This window comes from Danio rerio, chromosome 7 (genome assembly GCF_052040795.2).
Source record: "Danio rerio strain M-AB ecotype USA chromosome 7, GRCz13ab, whole genome shotgun sequence".
In the NCBI taxonomy this organism is placed as follows: Eukaryota; Metazoa; Chordata; class Actinopteri; order Cypriniformes; family Danionidae; genus Danio; species Danio rerio.
The window spans coordinates 53,468,322-53,488,390 of NC_141027.1; the positions used below are offsets into that span (position 1 = coordinate 53,468,322).

The window sequence follows — 20,069 nt, forward strand, 5'->3', positions numbered from 1 at the left end:
CAGATTCACCCGCCCACCAAATTCCCTAAACCGAACCGAATTTTTTAAAAAGCAATCCAGAAAAAAAAGCCCTGGCGGCAGCCTGACTTTTAACACGTTTTCAGATTTTACCAAGTTGTCACCATGTTATTTACTTGTTTTTTTATTTTTTGGTTTTTGTTTTTGTCTAACCTGCTTTCTGGAATCGTTCTTCACTATCCTAGAACCCCGTCGTCACAGTCAAATCCGATCTGTGTCTCAAATCCTCCGACCTATACGACGAGCCACTGGACAAGCTGGTAACAGTGGGAAAACAGTCCATATTGTGGTAAGCGCGAAAAGGAACAGCATCATACCGCCCCGTAACACTGGAATACATCAAATCCAGTCAGCTGATCACATATGGTCTAGGTGCAGAAGTTCAAATATTTTAACGGATCCGCAGCTCAAATCAGATCTGAATTTTCCACACACAGAGATGATCAGAACTCCACGCAGCTCCCAGAGTACTCTTCATTGTAAATGAATGACTTCCGGTCTGTCGCTAGTTGTTTGTCATGTGCAGTGGAAAGGCGGCTTTAAAGACCAAATGCAGCCATACGTACTTCTTGCTACATAATTCTCTGGCTACAATAATGTATATACAATAGGGTTATGTTTTCAGAATGAGCCATGTTGATTAAACTTGTTAATCATAGAAAGTGATAACCTGTTTTTCGAAGGCCTCTTATTTTTGGAAAAATGTACTTCCAGTGAAGGGATAGAAATCTTTAAAAGTTTCAGAAGAAAATGTTTTGAAGAGAAACAAACATATTATGGGTTGGACTGATACGAGTTCTTTTTATTTCAGAGAGAATTATTCCTTGAACATTTCATTACTATTTGCCAAAGCTTGCTATACCACTGTCATAATTTATTAAATCATTATAAAATACATAAATGTAGTCTAAATATAAATATATTTATTGACTAATATGCAGCTTACTTTTAACAATGAGACTGCAAATAATTAAGTCTCTTTTTTTTATATTTTAGTTTTTATTTTTGTAAAACATACAGCGCTGTCACAGGAAAATAAGCAGTGGGCTTCATTTTAAGTACATTTCTCCTGCCTTTTACCACTCACATTTTGGACAATGAAGTACTCTTTTGTACCGTGACCCTCCTGTTTGATCAAACGCGGTGAGATTATCAGACCACCAGACATTTGGTCTTATTTCTGATTTAGTGTACAGTAAAAAGATGCTGCTTTTCAGAAAGATATACTTTAATGTTATATGGTTGATCTAAATCTGTTCAGGAAAAAAAAACAGTTATGTAAACCCGTTGTTTACCGAGCATGCAGAAAGTGTGTGTGTAAAATGATCTGACTCTGACTGATGTAGGACCAGCTTGTTAAACCTCTAGAATCTAGAGATGATCATTTCACTTCCCTACTCCAGCAGTGTCTGTGAATTATTCCACTCCGCTTGGAGTACAGTAAAGCACATTCAACCCACTTGACAACTGTAATCACTGACATATTAAAGCATCTGCCTCTGATGGATTCGACTCAGATTTATCGTACTGTTGGTGCTGTATGCTGTCTGTGCAGTAGTATTAAATGGCACTTTGATTTACAGTGTTTTAAATAAAAGTGGCATTGTCTGCAGAAAATGATTGTCTTTTTTTGTGAACCTAGCAGGGTTCTGTCTCGGTCAGTCCTGTACTGTTAAAGAAGTACACCCCATTTTTATAATATATATTTTTAGAATTTCTCAGTGAATTTAGCCCAAAGATTTGGTGCATTCAAACAAAACAGTTTTATTTAACAGTTATATCCATTAAAATAAGAGTTTGGTCACCGAACATCTTTAGGAATAGAAAGATAATACATTTCAATTCAAACAAGTTATACAGGTATTACATCTGATTTAATATTTTTCTCCAACAGATTCATTTGGGTGTACTCATTTTAAGTTTTTTTGTTGGATTAGTTGCAGTTTTGCCTTTGGTATTGACTAATCTATAGTATGTGCACAAATATCTTATTGTAGAGTATCCTATAGAAAATATTCATTTAAAAGAGAGGTCTGTGAGGGGTGTACTCGTATATGCTGAACACTGTATCTGTGGGTTGTGATGGTTATGTGGGTTATGGTTGTGTACGTTTCAGTATTTTCTATGCCTTTATATTTGGATTACGGTAAATTGTATGTTTCACTTTTTTACATTCTACCCAAAGTTGTCAAAGTAAACATTGATAATATTAAAGCCATGAAAACAAACATAGTCTAACAGTATAGGTTAAATTTATAAGGTATTTTGATTTAGCCTGTTACACTAGTCACGCAAGTAATTTACACATCCTGCAGTGCGGTTCAGATTTTCCGTTAAGCGCATCAAACACTCAACTCGTGCTGCTTCATTTGCGTAAAGTTGAGTGTGTGATGCGTTTAGCGGGCGAATCATGCGAAGCGCTTGAGTTGGAAAATCTGAACTTTAGCAGACATTCACGCTGCGTTAACCAATCTGGAGCTTGCTCTTGTGTGTCACGAGGGAAAATCCTCTTGCCGACACCGGACAACAGCTCATCAATTTGGGCTCGGCTTAGTCTGAAGCACGACTAAAAGTCTTCATCATCCAAGTGTAGTTTCTGGGAGAGTTCATGAACTCATAGAGCTGGGTGCACCTCTGAAATCAGGATCTAGTGGAATCATACCAATGCCGAACGAATCTGCGCTGTTTTTCAACATTTCAAAAGCACAGCTAATATCTCAATAAAATCTGTGTTTGCACAAAAACTGAACACTTCACTTGTAAGGAAACGGATTTTGCCTCATACACGAGCAGACCGTCTGTGGAATGAGCCGGATTGCACCAAAGCCCCAAGATGAAAGTACAGGAGTAAGTATTTGCTGCTGTGCGTCCCTGTGTGTGTAATAAGCAACGTGTACATGTGTTTTGGACCTGCCTATTATTAATACACTCTTTAAATCACAACATCAAAAAAGCCATTATACTGTATACCATCTTTTAGTTGATCAACAGTACTGTCTATTCCAGCAACATGTAAACAATTTGCATTTACACACTTTTCAGACCATCACACCCATGAGCTCACAAATTGGCTATTTATAATAGCTTTTATTTGAAGTAACTATTAATTATAATAGCACTGGCTGTTTAAACAATGTCGCTCAAGACATGAAAATGATACATGTGCTGGACTGAAACTAGCAAAAAAAAAAAACACTTGAGTCTGGTTAAGTGTGCAAATGTATGATAGGACCCATCTTGTTTTTGAACAATAATTGAATTTCTGTTATTTTGCTGCTTGTCCTGCGTGTGACTCGTAATCCTTCACCAGAATCTTCTCCACCACTACAGCCAGCAACAAACAACTTAAACACAGAATCACGCTGTCTCATTCACACATATACGTACGCATGCTCGCTCGCTCGGGAGTCAAGACCGTTATTGTTAGACCGCCCACTCCCATCCAAAATTACACTAGTTACAGCCACAGGAATGCAGACCTCTACACCAGAATCTATTCCACCTCTTGAACCTCTTTCTCCACCAGAACCTATTTCTCTGTTAAATCTCTTCTATCACTAGAGTCTGTTTTCCCCTGAGCCTCTTCCTCCACCAGAGTCTGTTCCACTCCTTGAAACTCTTTCTCCACTAGAGCCTGTTTCACCTTGAAATTCTTCCTCCATCAGAGTCTGTTTCCCTCTTGAGCCTCTTTTTTACCAGGTTGTTCCTCTTTGAACCTCTTCCTTCACCAGAATCTGTTATGCCCCTTGAACCCCTTCCTCTACCAGAGTCTGTTCCCCTAGAACCTTTTTCTTCACCAGAGTTCTTCCCACCCCTTGAACCTCTTCCTCCACCAGAGTCTGTACCACCCCTTGAACCTCTTCCTCCACCAGAGTCTGTACCACCCCTTGAACATCTTCCTCCACCAGAGTTCTTCCCACCCCTTGAACCTCTTCCTCCAACAGAGTCTGTACCACCCCTTGAACCTCTTCCTCCACCAGAGTCTGTTCCACCCCTTGAACCTCTTCCTCCACCAGAACCTGTTTCTCTGTTAAACCTCTTCCCCCACCAGAGTCTGTTTCCCCCTGAGCCTCTTTCTCCATCAGAGTCTGTTCCCCTTGAACTTCCTCCTTCACCAGAGTCTGTTCCCCCCTTGAACCTCTTCTCTACCAGAGTCTGTTCCCCCTTGAACCTCTTCTCTACCAGAGTCTGTTCCCCTTGTGAGCCTCTTCGTCCACCAGTCTGTTCCACCTCTAGAGGTTTTTTGGAGTTCACTCCACTGTTCACTTCCCGATCTGTCCACCGACTGAATTCTGTCCGAATTCTCATTCATTTATTTTCTTGTCGGCTATATAGATAGACAAAGGTACTACTGATAAAAACAATAATTACCGCTCTGAATAAAAAACAAAAGCAAAAATGGATTTTCATAATCATATTTTGAAACCTCAAAACCTTAATGAAAACCTATTTCATTACTCAAAAATAATTTTATAATTTTTTTAAATAATTGTGTAATTTGCGTTTTAATATTACTGTATTCTCGGTGTCTGCAAGTGTATACTTGTTAAAGCATCATTATCTCAAGCATGTTATTCATCCTCTTACTTGTTGGCATGACAACAGGTTTTTTTATCATTTATCACCTGAGGGTTTTCATTCTGTTAACGGCAGCTGCACCAAAAAACACATCTTCAACAACACAGCGTAAACAATCATCATAGTTATTAATGCATCTCATTCAACTACTTAATCCAAATTGTATGTATTTGCATGTGATTAGAAACAGTGGGTCATTGTCCTCATTGCCCATCGCTCTGCCAAGCACTGCGATCTGTTTTCTTCAACACAAGCCCATTGTTCATTTCTATGGCTTTTCTCTCAGAAACAGACAGGGTGGGGAAGAAAAGATGGGTGCCAGCATTAATAGACATGTGACCCAGACGGTGATGTCATCGGTATGTGAATTGAGCTTGATTTTTCAGTAGCGGCTGCCACCTGCCAGAGCTCAACGCTGGCATACACTCATCTCATATTTATTATATCAGTATAGTGTAAACTGTGTTTTAATATTATTCAGGCTCTTTAGGACTGAAATCCAAATTAATATAATATTGAATAACTTCCTTTAGATTGTGGAGACAATATTCATATATATATATATATATACAGCAACTCAATGCATTTAGGCATGTAGACATGGTCAAGACTATCTGCTGCAGTTCAAACATCAGAATTGGGAAGATAGAAGGTTTAAGTGACTTTGAACGTGACATGATTGTTGGTGCCAGATGGGCTGGTATGAGTATTTCAGCAACTGCTGATCTACTGGGATTTTCCCGCAAAACCATGTCTAGGGTTTACAGAGAATGGTCTGAAAAAGAGAAGATATCCAGTGAGCGGCAGTTCAGTGGGTGCAAATTCCTTGTTGATGCCAGAGGAGAATGGCCAGACTGGTACCAGCTGACAAAAAGGCAACAGTAACTCAAACTAGATATAAAAGTTTAAGGGCAAACTTTATGGTCAGAAAGTTTGATTTGTTTTAAAGTGTACATAACTAAAGTAGTTTTTATGAAGTTTGATACAGTCGGAATATTTAAGTACATGTTAGCATGCTTCTAGTATAGATTGGCATGTTTTTTGGTAGGCGGTTGCTAGGGTGCTCTGAGTGCTGTCTAAGGTGTTGCTTGGTGGTTGCTAAGGTGTTGCTAGGTGGTTGCTAGTGTGTTTTGAGTGCTTGCTAAGGTGTTGCTAGGTTGTTGCCAAGGTGTTGCTTGGTGGTTGCTATGGTATTATAGGTCATTGCTAAGGTGTTGCTAGGTGGTTGCTAAGGCGTTGCTAGGTTGTTGCTAAGGTGTTGCTAGGCAGTTGTTAAGTTGTTGCTAGGGGGTTGCTAAAGTATTCTGAGTTGAGGCAGTTGCTAACATAAATTAGCATGGTTCTAGCATAAATTAGCATGTAACTAGCATGATTTTAGCATGAATTAGCATGTAACTAGCATGATTTTAGCATGAATTAGCATGTTGCTAGCATTGTTCTAGCTTGAATTAGCATGTTGCAAGTATGATACTAGCATGAATTAGCATGAAACTAGCATGATTCTAGCATGATTTAGCATGTTACGTGTTTCTAGCATGAATTAGCATGTTGTTAGCATGATTATAGCATGAATAAGCATGATTCGAGCATGAATCAGCATGTTATTAGCATGATTCTAACATGATTTAGCATGTTATTAGCATATTTCTAGCATAAATCAGCATGTTGTTAGCATGATTATAGCATGAATTGGCACGATTCGAGCATGAATCAGCATGATTCTAGCATGAATTAGCATGCTACTAGCATGTTTGTAGCATGAATTAGCATATAACTAGCATGATTCTATTATGAATTAGCATGTAACTAGCATGAATTAGCATGCTTCTAGCATGATTCTAGCATGAATTAGCATATTACCAACATGTTTATAGCATGAATTAGCATGTTACTATCATGAATCTAGCATGAATTGCATGTTGTTAGCATGATTATATCATGAATTAGCATGTTACTATCATGTTTCTAGCTTGAATTAGCATGTTGTTAGCATGATTCTATCGTGTTACTATCATGATTCTAGCATGGATCAGCCTGTTTCCATGATGAATTAGCATGTTGTTAGCATGACTAGCGTGTTGCTAACATGTTTCTAGCTAAATTAGCATGTCAGTAGGATGTTAAAACAATTAGCATGTGTTAGAATAGCTAGTCACAGTTAATGGGAAAGTTGCTAGGGTGTTAAAATTGGTTGCTAGGGAGTGGTTAGTAAGTCTAAAGATCATCAGTGATTGGCTGCTGGCTAGACTGAGTTGAATGAGGCCAGACTCTAGCTCACAAAGTTTGACCCAATGTTAAGTCAATGGGTCTTTTTTTTCGGAAAAACCAAAGTCAGATCAGTTAGAAAAGATAATGCAACCCGAGTCAGACCAGTTTGAAGGTTTGACGAAAGTTTAAAGTATGTAGCTTGAAAGGCTTAAGAGGAGAGACACTTTAAAATTTGTCTCAGAAGAAGAAGAAAAAGAAGACGGAAGAATAATAAGTTTACGATAGATAACAGTATGTTGGATTTTCAAGCCACCATAATAACACTCGTTCAAACAAAGATATGTAGAAGAGCATCTCTGAATGCACAACACCCAACCTTGAGGCGGATGGGCTACAGCAGCAGAAGACCACACCGGGTGCCACTCCTGTCAGGTAAAAACAGGAAATTGAGGCTACAATTCACACAGGCTCACCAAAATTGGACAATAGCAAAGTGGAAAAACATTGTCTGGTCTAATTAGTCTCGATTTCTGCTCCGACATTCAGATGGTAGGGTCAGAATTTGGCATCAACACCATGAAAGCATGGATCCATCCTGCCATGCATTAACGATTCAGGCAGGTGGTGATTGTTAAATGTTGTGGGAGATATTTTCTTGGCACACTTTGTGTCCATTAGTACCAATTGAGCATCTTATCAATGCCACAGCCTACCTGAGTATTGTTGCTGACCATGTCCATCCCTTTATGACCACAGTGTACCCATCTTCTGATGGCTACTTCCAGCAGGATAACACACCATGTCATAATGCGTGAATCATCTCAGACTGGTTTCTTGAAAATGACAATGAGTTTACTGTTTTCAAATGGCCTCCACAGTCACCAGATCTCAATCCAATAGAGGAACCTTGGGATGTGGTGTAACAGGAGATTCACAAATCTGCAGCAACTGTGTGATGTTATCATGTCAATATGGATAAACAATCTCTGAGGAATATTTCCAGTACCTTGTTGAATCTATGCCATGAAAGATTAAGGCAGTTCTGGAGGCAAAAGTGGGTCCAACCCGGTACAAGTAAGGTGTACCTAATACATTGGACGGTGGGTTTAGATATAAATGCTATAAAACAAACTTATTTTGTCAAGTATTGTCTTCATATTTGACATTAGTACTTTACTTTACTGTTAACATTTTGAAATTTTGCCTTGGCAGACACATTTATCACTTACAAATATGGACAATAGAAAAAAACAACAAATAAACAAGATATAATTTGACAGAATTGAGTGTCGTTAGAAGATTATTTTTTCATTTATATGAATAAAATGTAAAAAAGTAAAAGTGAATTCAAGATTCTGAACTGTTAGCCCATATATAAATGAAAGATATTCCATGATTCCATGGCAGCTGACACAAGAACAGGCAAAACTCCATTGATATTTTCCATTAGCATAATTTATTAGCGTTTATCAGCTTTACCTTTCTACAACATATTTGTAGACACTCATTTAGAGAGTTTAAAGAAAGATACAGAGTATTGCACATAAAAAAGAGAACTTAAAGCAAAGGTAATGGAAAAAAAATGAAAAGTACACATAAATATTTTTTAACAACACTGCACGCTAGAAATGATAGCGCGGCCTGGTTATATGTGCCTTGTCAGTACAGTTGAGACGTTTATCATTTAAATATGTTTAAAATAGTACTTTATGTCATATAACTATGAACTATTACATACAAGTTCAAACTTAAGGTCACATGCAATAAACAGCTAGGCTCAATGGAATGCTATATTTCAAAAGTGTTGATGCTATTGAGATGGCAAACTCAACATTGCAACTAAAGGATGTTTTGCACAGCACATCATGACTAGTTTATTTCTTTTTCAAACATATAGAAAGAAAGAAAAGAATCATCCGGACACTTACAAATCTTGAATATAAAATGTGATCAGTGATCTAGTCACTTGATCTGGCAGTCTGCAGTCTGGAACTTGTATGTGTTTGTTTATTTCTGTGGTACTGCGAAGTCACATCTGGGTTCACCATGTCAGGCGGCACAGCCAAATAACCAGAAGCTCAAAAGTTACAGCACCTTAAAAAACATTAGAGGCAAGCATTAAATGCGGATTCTTGAATATTGTGACTCAGAGAAAGTTATGAGTGATTATGCTCAACCATACAGTATGTTGTCATTTTGAGTATCAAAACTGTGCAAGTCAACAATCAAATATTTTAGACTGGGACAATGAACATCAGAACTGTAAAAACTGAAAAGCATGAAGATTAAATTCGGACTCAAATGGATCAGGAAAACACTTTATTTTCCTTTAAAACCTTCCTTCATTAATAAAGACGACATTAATTGAGCCAAGCACCTAAAAGCATAACAGTATTCAAATGCATGTTCAGTTCTTACCTCAAGATCATTTACATGCAGAGCATACAGTACTTGTACAGAGTTTGCTTTTCATCGCTCAACCTGCTCTGAGACAAGAGCCTAAACCAGCGCTAGCATTTATCATATAGTAAGACCTATCCGCAATGTCTAATGAGACATTTAAAGAAACTATGCAATCTTTCCTCATGTCTTTCAAAGGAAAACTCTGTTTTAAATGAACAGTTGCTCATTACATTACAGTTGAGTTTTATTCTTTTTCTATAACTATTCAGCTAAACTCTGAGTCTGGCAGGAGGCTATTTAGCTTAGCATAAATCATTGAAGTTGAATAAGATCTTGTTTAGAATTTGCAAAAAAAGAGATTAGATAATTTTTCCTATTCAAAGCTTGGCTTTTCTGTAGTAGCATCATGTACTAAGACTGACAGAAGATGAAATGTTGCTTTTTTTTACGTCGATATGTATCCGCTTCTTAAGTGTGACATTAGGCAAAGCGGCTTCCGGGCCTCAGTGTTCTATCAAACTGTATGGGGAGACTCATCAAATGGTAATAATAAACATTACAAAGCGATGTAAAACTTTTGAAAATTGCGATTGCAATATATATATATATATATATATATATATATATATATATATATATATATATATATATATATATATATATATATATGTATATATATATTTGTGTGTCCATGCCTAATATCTGATGGCCAGAAAGTGATTCATTTTTTATAAATTGGTCAAATTTTGATATTTGTGATGCAGCAAGTGTAGGGACTGATGTGTACACCATGATTTTAGATAGAATTCACTTTATTGTGTGATGGTACTAAAAAGTGGCCATAAACGAATATTTTCTCAACTCAAATGAGTAGCGGCTTGGACCTGAAAAACAGTGTTCCATATGTCACGACTTAACAAGCAGATATGAACTAGCCTATGATGCAATTCCTGTGGAATAATCAAGGTACTATGTTGTCATACCATAGCTGCTGCAGGTACAATAATATTACACAGTAAATCTACAAAACTAAAGAAGAGCCAATTATAATAAGGAAGATTATTTAACAATGCTTATTGTCTAATCCGATGCAATGATCTATGCTAAGCTAAGCTAAAAGTGCTAACGACAGACCAAGAGATCGACTGAATAGATTCAAAAATGGTACAACTCAATTGTTTACCCCCAGGTGAGTTGTAAAGTCATACTATGAGTGTTCCTTTTATAAGAATTAGTATTTTTAAATGTATCCTCATTGTTGATTAATGTTGATATATATATATATATATATATATATATATATATATATATATATATATATATATATATATATATATATATATATATATATATATATATATATTATATATCGGAACAGGCTAAGTGCAGTGCTCATAACTCACATCTTTCATAAGCTTAAAACCCTTTCACACATAGTGTATTCATTGAATACCATGCACTTCTATTGCTTGCAACTTTGGCTTACATATCAGTCATCCCTTCTTTCCATCCCTTTAAATAAGCAACTATGTCTTCAGTATATACTGTACATTTTATAACTAGAAATCATTACAATGTCCTAATGAATAGAAAGAAACCCTAATAAGCTCATAATAAAACATACTTCTGAACTTCAACACTAAAAATAAGTAAAACTCTGTGAACGTACACTTTATACATCATTTAACAACAAAATAAGATTTGATTTCCATACATGTACACTCTTTCATTTAGTGTTAAAGACTAGACTCTCTATTCAGTTGTATTTTTCGAAGATCAAGATCATTTAGTCCTGATCTAGTATCAGTATGACATTAATGTTGCTGTTGTTGATTGAACACATTACTCTCTGAGTCAGGAATGTAACGTCATTTTGTGCAAGCTGCCACACAAGTCTATAATATTTCCGTTTTTTTAACTTGTAATATTTTTTATATATTCGTCCAATTATTTCTAAAATACTAGCACCTGGGCATTTGTTAATAGGATAGTTTGCCCCAAAATTTTAATGCTGTTATAATTTACTCACCCTCTACTTGACACAAACCTGTTTTAGATTCTTTATTCTGTTGAACACCAATTAAGATATTTTGAAGAATGTTAAAATCATATTCAGTGTCAGTGTCGTAGTGGATAGCACAATCGCCGCACAGCAAGAAGGTTGCTGGTTCGAGTCCCGGCTGGGTCAGTTGCCATAACTGTGTGGAGAAAAACATAACAGTGTGTCCAAAAACATGCGCTATAGATGAATTTTAGGTTATAGGTTAAATTGTCCATAGTGTACGTGTGTGAATGAGATTGTATGGGTTTTTCCTAGTGATGGGTTGCAGCTGGAAGGGCATCCGCTGTGTAAAACATATGCTGGATAAGTTGGCAGTTCATTCCGCTGTGGTGACCCCAGAATAATAAGGGGACTAAGCCGAAAAGAAAATGAATGAATGAAATCATATTACAAAGTATTTTCCCTTCTATTCTTGCCAGTTTCCAACATTTTTCAAAATATCTTCCTTTGTGTTCAACAGAAAAATAAATCTAGTACCACATAAAAGAGAGACAATGGTGTGCTGTCCCTTTAATCTCTCTACTGAGGTATATAGCCTCAATTGCAATTTACACAGTGAGTAATAAATAGCTTTGATGGGTTAGAAAAGATTTGAATTGGTATTAATTTATATTTCTTGAATAAAACGTGTGCAGTGGTGGAGGATGACGCCATGTTGTGTATATCAGGGCCTCAAAGCAACAGGTTCATTAAGATTGGAATGACACCTGGAAGAATCGGCTAAAAGCAATAGAACCTCATCCAGTCAATCTGCAGTAATAGGGGACTTTCTGGTGCTTTTGTTCAAAAAAAGTCAAGAGGTATACTTGTGCTTATTTAAATAGCATTGTAAATAAGGTTATATTTCAATTTTGTTAATTCGTTTAGCACACTTGTTTGGTTACCTTGTTCAGTATAAAACTACTACTGAGAATGTGATTGTGAAAACTGGTTTAAACAGGCCCTGGTCTAAACTCTAAGGGTCAAGAATTTTGTTCTCCATTTAGGTATTGTACAATGTAAAGGGAAAAAGCCACCCTGAAAAGTATACATTGAAAGGCACATCATCCTTCTGTTTTCCTGCACTCGAATAAATCTCATCATCAGGAAATAATAAAGTTTCTATCATTTGATTGGGTGTCTTGGGCAATAGACAACATGTGCTGTTTTAAACCTTGGGAAATTCAAAAGCAAAAACAGGTTAATTATACACTGAGTAAACTATTAAGGCTGTAACGGACCATTTGAGAGTAAAAATGTGGACCTGGGAGCCATGTTGAATTTAGAACTCTATTTTGCAGGCTGGGAATGACTCGTCCTGCATTACAACTGTGCTGCTGCTGGCCAGGACCATGATGTTCAGCTCCTGTTGCTTCTCATGGGTCTGCTGATACCACTCGCGGGTCACTTCTGTGTCATGTGTAGGTATCAATGTTACCTATAAAACGAATATAAGACATTAATAGAATGACAGTTTCTGCCTATGACTTTAGAATGCTTTTAATTATTCTCTTAAGCTGAAAACAAATAAAACAAATTAACTGCAATCTTTATATGCACAGCATCCAGAAAATATTCAGCATATTAATTAGCAAACTACAAAGAAGCATTTAACGAATGTTACCTGTAAATTGGATCCCCACTGTGCCTTTCCCTCTAGCAAGGCATCTAGTACACTACGACTCGGTTCTCCGTTGCTAGAGTCATTTCCACTCACTACATAATATGCCGAGCGAACACGTTTGAAAAACTCCTGGTCCACATTTTTAGCGCTGCAGTGGTTGGGAATGTAGGCCAGATCCACATAGATAGGAGGACCAGGGGGCACCGCTGTGCTGAATTTTGAAGAATTTGAACCTGTTAAAAACAATAAAAATGAGCACAAACTTGGCATCAGCTTTATGTTGGTGAACTGCTCATGATTTGCATATTCAAAAGTTTATGTTTATACCTGCGGTATTCTTCAGGCCATTGACAAGGCCTTTGCCAGTGTTGTGGCTTGACCTTGACAGATCATCCTCCATGTCCTTTTTTCTAAGAGAGGTGGTGTGGGCAAAGGGCTCCTTTGATGGGGAGCGCTTCCGCCTAGCATCAGCCTTCCTCGCTGGAGATGAGGACTTTGTTTTACCTAATTTACGTAAACCCTTTGCTTTTGTATCTTTCTTGATTGGTTTGTCTGTTAAGCTTGACAGAGCTTCAGGATCAACCATACATGCATCAGGGTGAGGAGGATAAGGAGCAGGGTCCATTAATGGTGATGGTAAGGGATCATGATTTTTGTCAGGTGATCTAGATAAGTAATGCTTCCCCCCATAAGCTCCAGATGATTTATCTACAGGCAGGTAATCTGCATCATCATCAGAGTCATTTCCTTTTGCTGTGATCGATGGGCACTCCTCTGTACCTGGTGGAACATCTGAATCTGACTGTGAATGCAATGGCTCACTGATAGAGGTTGGAGGGGTGTCCTCCCCACTGGCACTAATTCCAGCAGCCATGGCTCCGGAGAAGTGTTGCAATTCATTGTCCTCGCAATGATGACTGTGAGAGTAGTCTTGAGGCTGTTTGTGGAACCTTGTCTTCCCCACCGGTTGCTGTTGATCTGATGCTTGGCTTGTTTGTTCCTCATTTTCTTCATCGCTTGAAAGTTGACATAAGCTTGGGTTTATAAAAGATGGAGATGTGTCTCCTCTCCTCTGCTTGTTCTCACAGGCGGAATAGCCTGGGGAAGCAGTTGATGAATGTGGACGGACACCAACATTTGAAGGATAGTCAGAGTCATCATCGTGTTTGTTTGGATCGTCTGTGTAATAAGAGGATTGGAAAGGTTTCTCTGTGGATGAGAGAGAGAGAGGGCGGGCAGGGTGTTCTGGCTCTGTCTCTTCTTCTTCATCATATTCATCCTCATGTCGATAATGGGGTGGGGACGCCCCTGGATATATGTCTCGTGGCTGCTGCATTTGCCATTTACTTGGGCTCCTAATTTTCTTTATGTCAAATTCTTGGCCTTTCATCTCTACTTTTGACAAGTTTGTTTCCACCTTGCAGGCTCCACCAAAAGCTTCTGCTGCAGTCAGGCTAACTTCTGCAGGCCCATTTGTTGTGTCTGGTTTTGTGGGTTCTGGGAATGAAAGAGAATATGAGGTATGCATGTTTGAAATAGCACCTCCCAAACTAGAAGATATGTCTTTTGATAGTGTCTCGCTTAAGGAAAAAGTGTCATCTTTCTTGTCTGCTTGAGCTGTAACTGGAGATCTTTGGTACTGAAGTTTATCCTGTTCAGTTTCATACATATAATCATCCTCCTCTTCACTACTCTCAGTCTCTTCATAGTACTGTTTTTCAAATTCAAGTGTTGATGAAGCACCACATAGATCTCTGGGCAAGGTGTCTTTCTGTGTGGCCGGAGGAACTGAGGAGAAAGGTCCAGTTGCACCTAATTCAGCTTGTAGTCTTGAGTCCTCATCCCACTCTGGCTTGTAAAAGCACTGACTTTGTAGTCCCTGATCTGAGATATTGCTTCCAGTGTAAGTGGATTCTTTCTTGTCAACTACACAAGTACCTGCATGAGGAGGGAAAGGCTTGATCTCCTCAAAGGGTGACAGTGGTGAGAATCTTGCAAGGCTAGATGTTGATTCAGCGGTAGTTGTTGCAGGGGTCAGCTTTTCTGATACTTCTAAATATCCATCCTTAGCCTGACCGCTGGAACTAGAGAAGGGTGAATCATTCACTGGTGAATGTTCATCTTTGAAAGATGAGTAATCGAATCCAGTACAGGCTTGAGCCTCTAACTCATCCCCAAATTGGCGGCTAGTGGACAGAGATGCTGAAGCAGATGAAGAATGGCTGTAAGAAGAGGAAGAAGAGTAGGCTGTGGCTGACATAGTTGTGTAACCCAAGCCCAATGATACAGGGTCCCCTGTTTTTTTCTCTACTGCATCTGATGTCTGTTGCTTGTCAAACTCAAGATCTTTGTCATCATAGTGAGAGCATTTATCTTCAGCAGTCTTCGTTGACAAGGGTAAATATGACTTGACAACTTTGTCATGATTTTCTACAAACTCATCTTTCTCCTCACTTGAAGAATGTTCAAATCCAGAAAAGCATTTAATATGACTTTCAACAGGATAAGATGAGGCAGCACCTTTGCTTTGAGTGTCAAATGTTGACGAACCTAAAGATTTCCCATAATCCTCTGAGCCTAAGCTCCTAGTGTTGTCGTGTGTAACGGTGTCTTTCTTTTCATCCTGGAACTGAGTTGGTACGGGACTGATTACTTTTTTCATTGGGTATTCAGCATCTTTCTCTTTGGCACCTTTCTCTGTATCACTATCACTTGCATGCTCTCCATACTCCTCATCCTCGTCATCTTCATCTTCTTCTTCATCTTCGTCTTCATCCTCTCCATCAGCAAACATCTTCATGTCTCCAGCCATTACTTCTTTTGTGCCAAATGTAGATTGGCCTAAACTACAGCTTGTACTTTTAGCACTGTAATCAGAGATTAACCTGTCAGCTTCATAATGGGTGGACTGTGATGCACTAACCTCCGTCATACCAGTAAAATCAGGCTTTTCAAATTGAACTGACAATGGGTCTTTCTCTGCTGAAATAGGTGAGGTTTTCTCAAATGTCCTTTCTTCAGTTTTATTTATTTTCTCAGAGAATGTTGCTTCAGATGAATCCCTAAACTGTGGTGTCATGTATGTACTTTGCGTTTTACTATATGAATCTGATGTTTGTTTTTCATCTGTTGCTTTAGGATCAGAAAATTTGACAGTGGAAGAATCTAGGGAATCCTCTTGTTCTGTTTTCTTTGGAGTAACATCAGTATCATCAAAAGTGTGCTCCACTGGTAGATTTGGAGAGTAGGAATCTACTGAACTTGATTTACTGTCATATACATCAGAGTATGTAAAGCTTTTCCCAACATATGGTGTATCTTGCCTAACCACCCTCTCAATTTCCCCTCTGAGGCCTTTCTCACCCTCAGGAAATGAATACAAGTTGAAGTGGACACTTTTATCGCTGTCTTTAGAAACGTTTTGGTCATCTGTCTCTGAGAATGAAACATCCTTTTTTCCTTGGCTTGCTGACATGGAATCTAACTTGCCCTGTGGTGCTTTTATGCTTGAGTAAACACCATCCTCAGTTTCGCTTTCATCTTCCTCTCCTGAGCTAAGCATCTGGGATTTGTGTTCATGGCCCAAGGAGGTCACGTTTTGTGGTTTATCATTTAATGATTCCTTTTCCACAGATTCTTTCTTATTTTCAAACAGCTTCTCCTCTTTTAGAGGTTTTGCCTCTTGGGAATATTCTTCATCGAGAAAAGTGCACTCCCTTTCCTCTTTATATTTAGTTTTACCACACACCTTATATGTTTCCTTTCCATAATAATCTTCCTCCTCCTCATCTTCCAAGTCAAATTTTGCAGTCTTGGTGCTTGAGAACTCCTTTACAAAAGGGTCCACTTCATCATCAATTATTTTCACAGACTTTTTGTCAGAAGTAGCATCTTTGGTCAAATAAGAGTCAACAGTCTCCTTGTCCAGTTTTTCCTCTTTATCCACAGTCAGTGGCTTCTGTGACCTCTCCTCAGTTGGAGAGTAGCTACCGCTGGTTGGTCCTGATTGTGTAGGTGAGGCGAACCTCACAGTGCTGTCATCTGGACTGAGGCATCTTTCTTCACTCTCCGAGGTAATGTTTACCTCTGAGGTGCAAGGTAAATTTGGTGAGAAAGACAAAATCTTCTCAGGAGAACTCAATTTAGATTTATGCTCAAAGGATGCCTTTTCATCTCTTTCTTGTGTGCCAACATACATTGCAGGAGGGGGAATAGGTGCCATTGATGAGTGAATCTTATCAGAAGCCTTCTCAGTGTCTTGGAGTATGGCAGCAGAGGCATAACCCTCATGGATCTTTCCAAGTGGCATATCGACATTTGGTGTCTGATCCTCATCCTCTTCCTCATCTTCCTCATCCTCATAATTTGTGGGAGCAGTAGCCTTCACTGTAGTTTCTGTTTCTGGCACAATAGGTTGATATTCCTCTGAGGGAGGTGATTTAAAACACTTATCCTCCTCTAAGGAAGAAGTTGGAGAGATAGTTCCAGCAGAGTGAAGGTACTCTTTTCCTTGAGTAGCATCTGTCTGTATGGATGATGGTATACTATTTATAGTATCTAAGAGTAAAGAGCTTTTTCCTGCATCTTCAGTAGGTGGTGCTGTCACAGATGCTATAGACTGATCTTCAGTAACAGATGTGGCAAAGGATGATAATTTGTCATATTCAGTGATAGAGGTAGCTGATGATATGTGCTCTTCTTCAGCCAATGGAGCTGCAACTATATTAGTTGCATAAGCTGAAAGCACTGGCTCCTGGTCTACTGCAAATCCCTTTGATGAGAACTCAGAAGCAACAGATATGGTTGGTGGTTTCATGCCATGGATGGTGTCAAATGTCCCCGGTTCATCAGGAACTGAGATGTCGTAAGAACCAACATCATATTGAAGATGTGGGATTCGCTCTTCTGTCTCCTCATTAATCTCCTCATCAGAGAGAGTCTGCTCTGTCTCAGAGTAACCTGGAATGGTCTCATCTTGGATTAAAGAAACATGATCTGCAGCACCCAGAGATTTGGTAGATTTAATCTCACTTTTTGTCTCCCAGTCCTTTCCAAGTTTTTCTTTCCTTGACTCATCAGATTTATACTTGAGTTCCTCCTCATGTACTATATCCTCTGCATCTTCAAGCTCTGCCTTCTCAATAACATCCTCATCTTCTTCACTATCACTTCTTTTGGGTTTCATTGCATCTTCTCCCATCCTGGCAAGGTCAGATGTCTTAGCACCTTTCAGTCCTGTGGTGTGGTCATACTCTGTAGCTGCACCCTCATCTTCAAATCTGTCTGTGATTTTAGAGGCGAATTTATTTGCGTTTGCTCCATATGGTACTCTTTCCTCAAGAGGAGATTCTGTCTCAACATCAGTTGTATTTATTCCCTCATCAGGAGATTCAATGTGAGGGACAACTGTGTCCACTGCAGACTGGACTTTTGGAAGAATTTTGCTCTCTATGGACTTGGACAGTTCCTCTTCTAGTCGCAAGGCTTCAAAATCCTTGGTAAGATCCTCTGGGGAAGAGACTAAGGACCTGTCTATCTCCTGTTTCTCCACTGAAGCTTGCTTAGCAGCCGGCCTGTTTTCTTGCTCCTTTGCAGCTTTTGTTTTTTCTGTTTTGGGCTTTACTTGAACCTTTGCTTTGTTCAGAGTCTTCCTGACTTCAGGGGTGAAGGGCTTCAGATCAGGTTTTGTGATTTTTTTCAGTTCAGGCTTAACTTTGTCTTTTTTTTCCTTTTTAAGTATGTCATCTTTTTTTACTTCCGTCTTTTCTTTCTTTGTGTCTTTCTTTTCCAGATCTTTCTTTTCCTCCATCTTGGATGCCTTCTCCTTTACATGCTTTTTAGGAGATTTTTCTCTTTGTAGCTTCTTTTTCTCAAGCTTAAGTGAATCAGGTGATGCTGTCTTGGGTTTCAGCGGTTTGGGAGCTTTAACGGTCTCTTTCATTTTTTTCTCTTTCTTTTCAGCTTTGTTCTCCTTAACAGATTCACTCTTTGACTCAATATCTTCATTTGCCTCTTTCTTGCTTGCTTTTGTTGTGGAGGACATTTTAGGAGATGATTTAAGACTTTCTTTGCTATCAGTTCGCAGCTTCATTTTAGTTTGTTTAATCAGTGGAGGCGGAGCTCCCGACGACATATCCTTTTGAGTGGCTACTGGATATCGTAAGAAATCGAGATGCCGCAGCTTTTCCAAACCCTCGAATATTTTGTTTTGTGGGGCATTTCCAGGAAACAGAACTCTGACGATTTTTTCAGTTGGGCTGGCAGGTACCCACACAACCAGAGCTGTTACTGATGTAAGGTAAGGGACAGAAATTTCACCCTCTTTGCCATTGGCCAAGACAATACCCGTCTTAGCTTTACTGTTACCAGCCCACTTCTGCATGAAGAATTGCATCTCCTTACTGTCCTTGAGAGGATTTAGAATATACATGTCTAGTTTGCCAACGCCTAGCTTGTGAAAGAGTGTTAAAGGCTCAATTGTGTTGCTCACAACCCTGTATAGAGGCTCAGGTTTGATGCCAAGTTTGTGAAGGTACTGCAATGTGAGAGATGCCTCTTCAATGCTTCTCTTTGCTTTCAGTGTGGATTCAGGCATCTTTAGCTTCTCAGGAACATTAAAGAACACAACACCAAGTTCTGGTGAGATGAGATTTTTCATCCAGTCTCCGTAGGTATTTAAACCATGGATCTTCTCTTCCTCCTGCTCTGCAATTTTTCTCTGTAACAGTCCATTTATGCCAGGGAGATTATCTGCTCCTATGTGTGTTAGGAGAACAGAATCAATCCTATCCAGATGTCTGACCAACTTCCAAAAACAAGACTTTCTGTCAGATCCGCCATCTATCAAAATATTAAACCCATTGACTGCAAACAAAGCAGAGTCTCCCCGTCCTCCAGGAAAAATATAGCAGCATGGCTTGGACAGCTTGAGGAAACCTCCTGACGTTGGTGGCTCCAGGAGCTCAAAAGGAGAAGGAACATCCACAGTCTCAGAGACATATTCTGTGAACTCACTCACACCTTCCATTTCAGGCAGCACAGGCTCAGGGTTCAGTCTGTACTTCAGTATGCTCTGCTCCTGTACGTATCCTAGGGAGCTCCAGCCCCCCTCTCCTTTACAGAACACAGTCAAACAGGCTTGTTGGCCTGAGTATGGCTGATTTAGGAGATCTTTAATCTACAAGAAAAAATAAAATG

General features: G+C 38.9%; 2 protein-coding genes across 21 annotated transcripts in view; one reads left to right on the forward strand and one right to left on the reverse strand.

Annotated features, from left to right (window-relative positions):
• ppip5k1a (diphosphoinositol pentakisphosphate kinase 1a) overlaps positions 1 to 20,069 on the forward strand; it is a 97,516-nt gene that overhangs the window by 60,080 nt on the left and 17,367 nt on the right. For 8 of the 18 annotated variants that reach the window (XR_015496251.1, XR_015496256.1, XR_015496252.1 and 5 more), the window contains one exon: positions 204 to 1,635. The gene's annotated coding sequence lies outside the window, so the exon portion shown is untranslated. Of the gene's footprint in view, positions 1 to 203; positions 1,636 to 12,549; positions 12,802 to 20,069 lie in introns of those variants that run through there. The other 10 variants (XR_015496253.1, XR_015496262.1, XR_015496259.1 and 7 more) reach the window with 3 other exon arrangements.
• The window catches only part of map1aa (microtubule-associated protein 1Aa), a 53,045-nt gene continuing 41,213 nt past the window's right edge, over positions 8,238 to 20,069 (reverse strand). For 2 of the 3 annotated variants that reach the window (XM_087261858.1, XM_087261860.1), the window contains 4 exons: positions 13,200 to 20,049; positions 12,873 to 13,105; positions 12,513 to 12,686; positions 8,238 to 8,898 (listed from right to left, as the gene is read on the reverse strand). In XM_087261858.1, the coding sequence (XP_087117984.1) occupies positions 12,531 to 12,686; positions 12,873 to 13,105; positions 13,200 to 20,049 (7,239 nt within the window). In that variant the 3' untranslated portion in view covers positions 8,238 to 8,898; positions 12,513 to 12,530. Of the gene's footprint in view, positions 8,899 to 12,489; positions 12,687 to 12,872; positions 13,106 to 13,199; positions 20,050 to 20,069 lie in introns of all 3 variants that reach the window. The other variant, XM_087261859.1, reaches the window with a different exon arrangement.